Source organism: Cynara cardunculus, unplaced genomic scaffold, assembly GCF_001531365.2.
Source record: "Cynara cardunculus var. scolymus isolate 2C unplaced genomic scaffold, CcrdV1 Un_Scaffold_192, whole genome shotgun sequence".
NCBI classification, from domain to species: domain Eukaryota; kingdom Viridiplantae; phylum Streptophyta; class Magnoliopsida; order Asterales; family Asteraceae; genus Cynara; species Cynara cardunculus.
In genome coordinates, this window is record NW_020200566.1 from 356,342 (window position 1) to 368,365 (window position 12,024).

Sequence of the window (12,024 nt, forward strand, 5' to 3'; positions counted from 1 at the left end):
AATAAATAAAAATCAACTATCGTTTTAATACATATTGTATGTATTATACAAAGGCACCCTTCAGGAACATAATTCTTTTTCATTGCGACGGAACCATGAAGCGGTGGCCCGTGCCACCGTATGCTCCTATGTAGGTCCGCCCCTTATCATGCTGATTTTTACAAAGATTTTGATCATAACCAATTTGTGATGAAGAACAACAATCAAATCAAACGAATCCAGTATATCCCACGAAAATATATGCATAAATTGAAAGACTTTGTGCATAAATAGTGGTACAACTCAGACATGCATAAGGTATAAATTCAATGTCCATCCTAAGAGCAACTCCAATCGTACGCTAAAATAGTTTTTTTTTCTGTTCTTTTAACTCCAACCGGCCAGCAAAGACAACTGCTTTTTGCCAGAAATGGGAGAGAAACGGAAAATATGTTGGGCTCCTGTTCAAACGACATAAATGTTGTACGCTTGGATTTGAAGCGACTTTTGGTGTCCATGGTCCCACAAATTTGCAAGATATTTTTTGGTGTTAAAGGTTGGAGTTGCTCTAATGCTACACTTGCTATTGTTGTTTAAAGCTTAAAGGTGTCTAGATACAATGGTGTGAACTTTAAAATGCTAGCCACTCGATTTCAACCGAATTCAAGCAAATCATCAATCGCCCCCACAAAAAAGAATTAAAAGCTCTTACCTTTTTATGTTTTTCAGAAACACCGAAACTTGATGCAAGAATCTCTGCGTTTCTTCATCTCAGAAAGATCCATTTATAGAACCCGAATACTAAACCTGCAAGTAGGAATAGCTTCAATGTCCTGAAATGCGTTTTATGAAAAGATCCTCCTCGACCCCCTTTTGGGTTATTTAGCTAAATGACCTCCTGACAATTGTTGTCTATTTAAATCCATGACCTTGTGACAGGTTTCTATGGGTCTGTTTGTTAGCAGTTTAATGAGCTTAATGGACTCACAACTTATTCAGTCAGCTATTCAAAATTGTTTGTTAGTGGCTTAATGATACAGAAAGCGACTTATTCAATAAACTTTCAAGAAGAGTTTTATGCGGAAAGCCAAGTTTTTTTTTTTCCAAATCTGCTCTCAATTAAAAACCATGCTCCTTCTATCTATGAAAAACCCTTCCAAACAAAAATCTTCCAAATCTATGTAGACAAATTAATCCACACAAACAAAATTATCAATAGATGACTTCACGGAAATCAAACCAAACAACCCCTAAAGCATTCTTGTGTATGGAAGTGACATTCTTCAGTTAAGCAGTGACATATTCAAACCTGATTTAACCGAATGACCTTCATATGTATTGCCTACAAAAAGAAAAGTAATGATGTATATACCTCTCTCTTTTGATGATGGCTTTCGTGTGTAACGCGCCATATAACACCTCCTATCAAATTGTTAATTGCATGAGAAGCCATGGGCACGATAAGGCTAGAGGATATTATCGTCGCATAACCATAAGCGAGCCCAACAAATGTGGCCCTACAAAAACAACCAAAATATGTGGAGTCTTGAAATCGAATTACAAACTTAAATGTATCAACAGTTTTCGCATAAAAATCAACTCAAAAGGAGACTGCCTACCAGATTGCAAAGGAAAACTTTCGACCACTACCCAAATGCAAAATCCCAAATAAGGCAGCGACTGCCATAGCATTCTGCAAGTTGATTCCGAAAAGTGGAAGCAATGCACCACGAAATAGGAGTTCCTATGAATTGACACACCCTATAAAAATTTTAGTTTCAAAATTTACCATTTTCTTCTCACATGGTGATAGGAGAAATGAAGACAAATTAATCCGTACAGAGAGCTTAATCCATGCAGGGCTTAATTAATATATACAACTAATATCAATTCACACAGCTTAATCCATACAGGACTTGGGGATGTTTGGTTGGTTTTCCATTAGTCCTGTATGGATAATCCTGTCTATGTGGATTGATATGTCTGTATAGATCGGGAAGGTTTTTGTTTGGGAGGGTTTTTTCATAGATGGAAGAAGAGTGTTTTTTAACCGGGAGGGACATGTTTGGAAAAAACTTGGCTTTCTGCATAAAGCTCCCCCTTAGAAGTGTAATGAATAGCCACTTGCTATATCATTATGCCACTACCAAACAGTCATATAGCTGACAGAATAAGCTGTGAGTCCCATTAAGCTCATTAAGTTGCTAACTAACAGGTGGTAAAACAACCAAACGACCCTTGCATAGAGGGCAAAAAATTGGGATGGGCCCCACTATATGGTGAAAGGAGGTAAATGGTGTAAACGAATAGCATCCAAGTTTCTTTACTCTAACCTCACTAATGCCGGGAAGAAAGGCCACTAACGCATAATCCAATGGCTCTAATGATGTTAAGACCTGCATAATTATATGACTAAATTAACAAATAGAAAGACGATCATTGTTATGATAGAAGATCGATATCAAAGTTAGAGGTTTATGGTTTAAAGATTCAAGAAAAACAGAAAAATGGACCTGTTGATTGGATGCCTCACTAGACTCGGCAAAATCAGACCATGTTTTCAGTAGTAAGAACCGAGAAGATGATATGAGTATGACTAAACCCGCAACTACTTGCAAATGCCACATCTCGAAATTAACTGTACACAAAAATGCTTGTAAGTAATATGTTTATGCTGTTTAAACGTGCAATTAGTTTCGAGACTTTACATGATATTTCAGAAGAGCAATCAACTATAGGCCATCCTTGTGCTGATGCCAAACGAGAACCCTGAAGGTTACAACAAGAATACACGATGTTGATACGGTTTCTATAACACCTGTCCCACATGGATAGAAAACTATATTTGTGAGCTCCAAAAGCTTTAAGTTATGGGTCAAAGGGAACTTCCACCATGTTTATAAGTTGATTTGGAGGTTATTGGTTCAGGGGCTGTTTGGCTGGTTTTCCATTAAGTCCTGTATGGATAAAGCTGACTGTGTGGATTGATGTGCCTATATGGATTGGGAGGGTTTTTTCACAGATGAAAGGAGTGTGTTTTTTAGTTGGGAGGGGCAGGTTTGGAAAAACTTGGTTGTCTGCATCCTCTCTAGAAGCTAACCGAATAAGCCACTTTCTATATCATTAAGCCTTTACCAAACAGTCATGTATAGCTGACCTAATAGCTACAAGTCCCATTAAGCTCATTAAGCTGTTAACAAACAGGCCCTCAGGGGCTGTTTGGTTGGTTTTCCATTAAATCCTGTATGGATAAAGCTGACTGTGTGGATTAATGTGTCTATATGGATTGGGAGGGTTTTTTCACAGACAGAAGGAGCATGTTTTTTAATTGGGAGGGGCAGGTTTGGAAAAACTTGGCTTTCTGCATCCCCTCTAGAAGCTTACCGAATAAGCCACTTTCTATATCATCAAGCCTTTACCAAACAGTCATGTATAGCTGACCTAATAGCTGTGAGTCTCATTAAGCTCAAGCTATTAACAAACAGGCCCTCAGTCTGCTTTGGGTTTTCCAGTCTTCACAGTCTAAGAAGAATTTGGATACCGTTCAATTTTATTACTTTCGACCATTCTCCACTCTTTATTCTGCGAGTCCCATAAAATGAAGTAAACAAAAACCACAATTTCACCAATTAATGGGATTCATGAAATGAAAATGCAAGTGACCAATTCAAATTGAATCTAATGTTTTCGCTTATATGAAAAAGGTATCACCTTTATGCAATTAAACGGCAATTCAAAGCAGATCAAGTGTTCTATACGCTTCATCTTGCTAAAAAGAGAGCGGAAATCAAGATTGAACCTGTCGAATTATTACGCCCATGAAAGCTATGAAACCAGAAGTCACAGTGCATGCCTGCAGAACAGAACTTCTTGAAGCAATAGCAATTGAAGCCTGTGACTCCAAGTTATTAATAGAACCCGTTGGAGAAGATTTCTCAGCAAGTCCATCGGGTTCATCTGGTGGACCTTCAATTAGTTGTGGCCTCACAAGTTTCTGTACTTCTTTTGCTTTCCTCAACTTTTTAGGCGAGCTTTTACTTGCATAAATCCTTGTATTCGCTTGAAATCCCTGTGAAATGAAGGGGAGGAATAAGAACAATAGTGACTTCAAAATGAAACAAGTGCTCCCTTTGTCCCAAGAAAGTTGCAACATTTCCCCTTTTTAACAAGTTTTCAAGGCAAATTTACCTATTTCCCATTATCTTTATTACTCCCTTCATCCCAAAATAAGTGTCCACATTTCTATTTATGTTTGTTCCAAAATAAGTGTCCACGTTTCTATTTATGTTTGTCCATTTTCAAAAGCAAATAACGAAATTCTCAAATTTACGCTTAATTAGTGCACAAATATTTAAGAGTTGTGAAGAAAGAGAAATGAAAGAAGGGTAAAGATGTCATTTGGTTACCAAAAAAGTGTAATAATTATGCATGCCTGAAACTGTTTGTCATTTCAATTGTGGACACTTATTTTGGGACGGAGGGAGTACAATTTACAGTAAATTACATCATCCCTGTGATTTGTTAAAAAATGCTATTTTCATCCTTGCTGTTTAGAAATTGTGATTTTTGTCCTTGTGGTTTGTAATTCATTGCTATTTTCGTCCTTATGATTTACAATTTATTGTTGTTTCAATCCCTGTGGTTTACAATTCTTTACTGTGTTGTTCCTTGCACTTAAAGATAGAAATTCGTCCAGGGACGAAAATAGCAATAAATTGCAAACTATAGAAACGAAAATCGGGATTTCTAAACCACAGGGATGAAAATTGAAATTTACTCTACTAGCAAACCACAGGGACGAAAATCGTAATTTACTCTACTAACAAGCCACAGGGACGAAAATCGTAATTTACTCTACAATTTATCGCTGCTATTCATCATCATCCCCAAGATTTATTTCTTTTGTCATCATAAGAGCACACAAGAGACATTTGATAGATGGTTAAGTAGTGCATAAAGTATCTTTACAGTCAAATATTGCAGTTTTAATGGAACATAATGAGTAGCAATTATGAAACCTATAGAATTAAACTTCACCAAAACATACCTCAAAGAATTTGGTGGGTAGAACACTTTGTAAGTATGGTAGTTCATGCTTCCTACCTAATAAAACATGAGAAGCTTAAAATGTTTAAAAAGATTTGCACTGTTTTTGCTCAACTAATAAAAGGGTGTTTGAAGTAGTTGTGAAAATTGAACATTAATTTGACTTTCCTATTTCGCAAAGTCAAACTAAAAGAAAAAAGCCCAAAATCTCAATCAAACAAGTCATTCAATATTGGTTCAACGCGGAAGATGGTTGTAATAACTACATAGAGAGAGGTTCGGAGGAAAACCCCTAAAAAATGAAAAAATGAGGAACGCCCTTTTATCCGGACGATATGTACATGTGCATACAAGTACTTCAATTTTTTTTTTGGTTTTTATGCATGTATTACAAATTACTTGTATGCACATGAGCATACCGACCAGATGAACGGTTACCAAGGTGTTCCTCAATGTTTCATTTTTTTGCCGTTTTCCCGTGAACCTGACCCTAACAACATATTTATGTATAAGGATATGTATATATGGTGGATATGTTAGCAAATGCATATGGACCAATTAGAATATGGATATTGACCTATTATAGACAGTAGAAACATATAATTTGCAGTAGAAACTCTATTTTGTTCCTCTAGGGTTGTGTAATGTAGTGTAAGATCCCACATCGGTTGGGGAGGGAAACTAAGGTTGCCTTATAAGGAATTGGACACCTCCTCTATCAGAAGCGTTTTAAAAACCGTGAGTCCAAGTGTGAACAAAGCGGACAATATCTGGTACAGTTAGCCTGGGATGTTACATGCAAACGTTAGACAATCAATCCCCTAAATTGACCAATCTCATTTAATTAGAAATGAAAGTCTATGGATTGTGGAGTACCCCTAAAAAACGTAATATCTTTTACCTTTTAGACTCAAATAGTTGACTTAAAAAGGTTATGACTAGTAGTTGACAAGCGCATTGATGGTACAACGCTACACAATCAAAAATATAGCTAGAAAGCAAGTAATAATTTGCTAACCATGTGACTGGTTCTAATACAATGGAATATAACATCTAGGAAAACCATTCACCCAAAAGAACCACCAGGAAAAAATCAATAAGAACATCGGTTGAATTTACAATCAAATCACATTATAAAAATAAAATAAGAGACAGGTCTTTGATATTTTAGCACAAAAAGACTAAGAGGTCACAAGAGAGCAACATATATTCTTAAGATTGCAACAATCACCATTAACCATTAGGACTGCAATTGTTCGAAGAGAAAGGAAAACTGAGACAATTTGTCCATTAGTTTACATATTATGCTTAAGTAGTTCACTTGTTTTCAAAAGGTATGAAAGTTTTTTCTATTGATATCGAACCCGGGACCTGTCTTGTGTTCGGAAAATTCACTCTAGAGTGTAACCTTAAACTTCAGTTTTTATGAGCAAAACTGCAATTTCACTCACGATTGCAACCTCAAACTTCAGTTTTGATGAACGAATATGCAATTCCATTCTAGATTAAAACCTTAAACTGCAATTTCACTCTAGATTGTAACCTTAAACTTCAGTTTTATGAGCAAAACTGCAATTTCATTCAAGATTGTAACCTCAACCTTCAGTTTTGTGAACAAATATGCAATTTCAGTCTAGATTATAACCTTAAACTGCAATTTCATTCTGACTGGTAACCTTAAAACTTCAGTTTTAGGAGCAAAACTGCAATTTCACTCAAGATTGTAACCTCAAATTTCAGTTTTATGAACAAATATAATATGCAATTTCACTGTAGATTGTAACCTTAAACTTGAGTTTTATGAACAAAATTAGGCCTCCCCAATATTCATGGTCAACAATTGGGGACACCACACAGACGGAGAGGGCAACAACGAAAAACGTGTGTGAATCTTCAATTTCTCATCAAATTTCACAGAGAAAAACTAAAATCCACTTAAAATTGCGCATGAATGAACGACTTGTCACGGAAATTAAACGAAATATCAATTAAATCATTGAATTGATGCGCTTTCCAACATGAACTGATTGAACTGAAATCAAAGAGATGAAGTTTACCTAATTGCAGATAAGGCGAACAAGGTAAATTGCTGAATTTGGTTCTACACCAACAACCCATTCCGATATAACCCATCACTCATTACTCAATTTGGTATCCATAAAATGAAGATTCTGGACAACTTCTGACCACTCAAAAGATACACACACACCATGCGCGACCTTGGACGCGACATGACCTACCATCCAAAAACGCATATACTTTTAATTTGGTTTTCTTATTTTGATGGTATTCTTTGTTCCATCATTCATCGTAATTTTTTTTAAATATTTTATATTTGATAAAACTAATTGGAAAATTGCACTAAAATGGAACCAACTTTCATTTGATTCATATTTTGGAGAAGTAACTTTCAAAATCGTTATTTAGGAGTCTCTATCAAACTTTTTGTTGTTTTCATGACCACACACCAGGCAAAAAATTGATTACCAGTAACTCCAACCGGCGCCACACAAAACATGCTTGCAAGGATACTAATCTAAGGGGGCATTTTTGGCTCACTCAACGGCTGTGGCTAAAGGAGGGTCTAGGTCGAACCCAAGATTTGTCTTATATTTAGGCAATGTATTTCCGCCCCTTTACCAACTAATCTATATGTCTGAGGTTCATGACCCCCACAATATTAATCCGAACGTATGGAAACGAGCCCGATGCTACACGATCATGTGTTATTTTCACGTGACAATAAACCGAAATTTCCCTATAACTCTATATACATTTTAATCGATCGGTATGTTTCTTGTCTCTTGTACATTAACCTTTACGTTACATTAGATATTCATAGTACATAAAGAAAACGGCATCTGGGTGATCTTTCGGTAGATTATTAACGTAGAGGTAGAACCGCACCAAATCCTCATCAGCAACGAGATCGGCATCCATCACTTCATCGTCGCACGTTAAAACCCACAAATCCCGTGATTTTACTCGCTTTAAGTTACCTCGACAAAATGGACAAGATGCAGATCTTGTGTTCCTAAAAGAACAAACAACGAAAAAAGGTTTAGAAAACACTAAACGGATACAAAAAAAAGTCCAATGCAGCATTGTGGCAAATATCCTCCAAATCAACTTAAAACCATGATGGAAGTTATTGGTAGCAATCGTGCATGTTATCCCCAATTTGGACTTCACAACAACATAATATTTTTTCAAATATCGGTGGCATACCAGTCTCGATAGCAGTTGATGCACATCGCATGGCAACAGTTCGGCAAGACGATCTTCGTACAAGGTTCCAAGCAAATCCCGCATTCGTTTTCTCTTTCCACGTCAAGATTTGTGAAACAAATTTCGGTTTCAGGTTTCTTTTGGTCAGATATCTCCGTCCTCGAGTTCGCTCCTTTAGAACCACCACCGGACGGATAATCCAGCTCCACCAAATCGCAGTGTAGCCTTCTTAGAGATGGCAGTATGACAGCTGCATATATCGAACAGAAAAAGATAAAATATCTTCAAACCTTTTCGCTTATATCAGTAACTATATTTGAAACCGTAGCTTTTGGAACAGCTAACTTATCAACCAACAGCTTAGCTTTTCCGGCCAATGGCTATCTGAAGCACAACATTTGGAACAACTAGCTTATTAGCTTACTGCTAACTTTTTCAGCCAACAGCTAGTTTTTCTGCCGATGGCTATTTGAAACCACGACATTTGGAACAGCTAGCTTTTTTGGCCCAACAGCTGGCTTTTCAGGCCAATAGCTATTTGAAACTACAGCATTTGGAACAGCCAGCTTTTTCAGCCCAACAACTAGATTTTAGGCCCAACAGCTAGCTATGGGCCAACAACTAGCTAGCTGTTGGGCCTAAAATCTAGCTGTTGGGCTGAAAAAGCTAGCTAGATTTTAGGCCCAACAGCTAGCTAACTGTTGGGCCTAAAATCTAGCATTTGGAACAGCTAGCTTTCCGGGCCATCAGCCATTAGGAACAGCTATCTTATTAGCTAACAGTTAGCTTATTCAGCCAACAACCATTTGAAACCACAGCATCTGGAACAGCTAGCTTTTTCATCCAACAGCTAGTTTTTCATCAAATATCATAGACATTGTGACAAACCATAAAAGTCGTTTATCGTTGCCTTCCTTCCATGTCTAGAAATTTTCGGTCTTCCATCCGCAAACACCTGAAAGGAAAGATTTTCCATACGATGATTTACTACCATATAAACATTCATCAAACTTCTGAAACATACGAAGACTCGAATGCAACTCAAACTCGTGAAGATACCAAAAAACCAACTGCATTGTACGAACAATTTCCGGGTACAAATGGAGCCGATTTAGACTTTCTTTCGGGTACAAAAAATCCTACGAACTTGGATGCCGAAAGTTATCAAGAACCAACCTTATAAACACGAACATGAACGGGATTCAAGTATCTAGGCAAGAGGCAAGTGCAAGAGGAATCAATCCATTGCAGCAAGAACATAACAAGAGGTGCCAATTCATTGTAAACTAGTTTCATTTGAAATCTTGCACCATCTTTAGCTCTAGGAATTGCAGCTGCCCTGCAAATCCAAAATGAATGAATTCACATGAAAACCATCACAAAAGAAGATGCCATTTTTCATAATTTCCAAAAAGAAGATCGTTAACCGTGGGTGTTCAGGCCAACTTGAGCACAACTTTGAGGACAACTTTGAGGACAGTCATAAAAATGGGAAATTGACTGAAATAGCGAATCACATCAACCAAATTCATTTTTTAGCCACTTTTCAGATACTCTTCCTAAAATAATCGTTCTTTATTCAGATGCTTTACGCAAACATTTGAATACTCGAGTAAAAAGTCTTTTTCTTTTTTTTTCTAATTTAAAATTTGAGTTTATGCAAACGTGGCATAAGGGCTAAATGGGAATTTAATTGAAAATTTGGCAAAACAAAGTGAAGTTAGTCGGATAGATTGGCTATTTTGGTCAATTTCTCGAAAAATCCAGTGGTCTTTGCGGGACTCGAGCAAGTGACCTACTTCGAGGAGAAACCCAAAGTCCCGGACCTTATTGCCAGTTAAGCTAATACTACAAATTTCAATGCCAAAAAGAAGGAGAACAGAAGGAAAACTTCACATTTGAGCAAATCCCTAAAAGGGTTTTGTTGGGTTACTTTATTTATGTCCAAAATCCCCAAAAAGATTCAACCTTTGACAACATTTAAACATCAAGAATCACATTGAAAGACCTACTTTACTTACCATCTTGATAGCTAACAAGATGACTTGTAATCACAAATACAAACACAACCCACAAAAAAAGATTCAAAACCCACATCAAGAATCAAAAAATCTGTGATGAAAACAACTTACAAAGCATTGGCATGTTGTATATCAGCCTCAAGAACCTTCAAAGATTCCTCATAAGAGCATCTCCCATGTGGGTAATACACCATATCCATCTTTTTTATCACCAAAAAATCAGACCTATAACCTTCTTGATTGCCACACTATGTATACATACATATATATATATGTATATATACACACACACACACAAACACACAGTAGAGACAGAACTAGGGATGCAATGTGTGTGTGAGAGAGAGTCAGTTTCTTTGGTTTCTCAGAAGCATTAAAAGGCAGAGGATGTTGGACCTGTTCTTCTTGTTCTTGATGGTAAATAAGAAAAAGGATGGATTATGAGGGGGAAAAAAGACAAAATTGGGGGGGAAATGTGGTTTTGTTGCATATTTCTTGAAAAGGGGCGGCTTCAGTTGGATGGTTCTTGATGGCAATTAATGACTCCAATGGAAATGTGGTCACGGAAAGAGATTGAAATTTTCTGATATGTGTTTGTTGGTTTTGGTGGGTTGGTAATTGATAGTATTTTAGAATTATCTTTTATTTTTAATTTATCAAATGTTTGATCAGCTGTATTAAGCAGTAATCAATGAGCATGAAAATAAACGAAACTGTTTGGGTTTCTATAATATAATAAGTTCATTACTCCGTAAGCCTAAAATTTTATTCATTATTAAATTAGGAGAATGAAAATTCATTCTCATTTTCATTCTTCAGATTCTTTGGTATTTTTTGTATAAGCTACATCAACTATGCAATTTAGCTAGACTCATCAAAATATAACAAGATACTTAAGCAATTGCATTAGTGGAGAGTGGCAATCACAAAATGTATATTTTTAGTACTGATATTACAACTTATTAAAAAAATATTAACATGAATATCCAACAAGTTATGTAAGCAGACTAATCTCAGGATGACCACATGTTTTGCGGATAGTCCGAAGTTATCATATTTGAATCTTTGTGGCCATAAAAGAATTTTTTATTTCTCCTTGTATTTAAACCTGAGACCTTCAAGTATATTTGGGGTTTAGAGTCCAAGCTCAAACCAATTAAGTATCAACCTTATGGTTTTTTAAATATTATTTTTTTTTTGTTTAGAATAATAATTTTTTACTTTTTAATATTGTAAAATAATAAGATATCTTAATCATTTTAATTGTTAAAAAAATCTTTTTATTTATTTTAAAATTAAATATGCCGATGAACTTTAAAAAAATAATAAATAAGAAATAGTATGCAAAAAGTCAAAGAATTGGTTCTCCTTGCTTATTAAATAACTTGTGTTTCATTCTCTATTAGATTTATATAAATTGAATTTATTATGGTATTTAAATTAAATAATTATTATTTTTTATAAAATTTTCTTGTAGGCAAAAGAAAAAAAAAAGGTAATAAATTTATAGACCATGAATCATTTTTTTCAATTAAAATATAAAATAAATCATTATTTTCCAATTAAAATATACATAAGAAAATATTAATTTTATTTTAAAAAGAGCATAAAATTTAATTTATTAATTGGTCAAGAATTTATTCACATTTTTTATTTAAATATTTTAATTTGAAATGTAAATCGAGAAAAGATACATATTCAAAAGTAAAATACTCTTTCATCCTTTCAATGTTTCTAAACCAACCAAAAA

At 35.4% G+C, this 12,024-nt stretch overlaps 2 protein-coding genes across 4 annotated transcripts; both read right to left on the bottom strand.

The window, feature by feature from the left end:
- Positions 1 to 7,245, bottom strand: LOC112501482. Of its 3 annotated transcripts, XR_003067514.1 has the most exons (10): positions 7,083 to 7,245; positions 5,027 to 5,082; positions 3,779 to 4,048; positions 2,688 to 2,748; positions 2,493 to 2,617; positions 2,313 to 2,375; positions 1,599 to 1,723; positions 1,352 to 1,496; positions 692 to 786; positions 1 to 151 (listed from the first exon to the last, which is right to left on the bottom strand). XR_003067514.1 is itself a non-coding variant. In XM_025105123.1 (9 exons), the coding sequence occupies exons 1-9, from the start codon at positions 7,156 to 7,158 to the stop codon at positions 781 to 783; spliced, it is 927 nt and encodes a 308-aa protein (XP_024960891.1). In that variant the 5' UTR covers positions 7,159 to 7,245; the 3' UTR covers positions 227 to 780. The 3 variants fall into 3 exon arrangements, 1 of the variants encoding a protein (XP_024960891.1); XR_003067515.1 differs by lacking the exon at positions 1 to 151 and having other exon boundaries at positions 227 to 786; positions 1,599 to 1,740; XM_025105123.1 differs by lacking the exon at positions 1 to 151 and having other exon boundaries at positions 227 to 786.
- A 514-nt stretch (positions 7,246 to 7,759) lies between these two features.
- On the bottom strand, positions 7,760 to 10,687 carry LOC112501481 (E3 ubiquitin-protein ligase AIRP2-like). The gene is made up of 5 exons (XM_025105122.1): positions 10,386 to 10,687; positions 9,430 to 9,592; positions 9,142 to 9,208; positions 8,254 to 8,503; positions 7,760 to 8,059 (listed from the first exon to the last, which is right to left on the bottom strand). Exons 1-5 carry the CDS (start codon positions 10,472 to 10,474, stop codon positions 7,849 to 7,851), a joined length of 780 nt encoding a protein of 259 aa, XP_024960890.1. The 5' UTR covers positions 10,475 to 10,687; the 3' UTR covers positions 7,760 to 7,848.
- Positions 10,688 to 12,024: the final 1,337 nt, after the last annotated feature.

Excerpts from the sequence above, each read along its gene's own strand:
- LOC112501481 (XM_025105122.1), bottom strand. The coding sequence starts at position 10,474 with ATGGATATGGTGTATTACCCACATGGGAGATGCTCTTATGAGGAATCT. Across the intron at positions 9,593-10,385 it reads ATACAACATGCCAATGCTTT|GGCAGCTGCAATTCCTAGAG; the intron begins GTAAGTTGTTTT and ends TTGGATTTGCAG. Across the intron at positions 8,060-8,253 it reads ATCAACTGCTATCGAGACTG|GAACACAAGATCTGCATCTT; the intron begins GTATGCCACCGA and ends TTGTTCTTTTAG.
- LOC112501482 (XM_025105123.1), bottom strand. The coding sequence starts at position 7,158 with ATGGGTTATATCGGAATGGGTTGTTGGTGTAGAACCAAATTCAGCAAT. Across the intron at positions 2,749-3,778 it reads TGGGCGTAATAATTCGACAG|GGTTCTCGTTTGGCATCAGC; the intron begins GTTCAATCTTGA and ends TGTAACCTTCAG. Across the intron at positions 1,497-1,598 it reads AAGTTTTCCTTTGCAATCTG|GGCCACATTTGTTGGGCTCG; the intron begins GTAGGCAGTCTC and ends TTGTTTTTGTAG.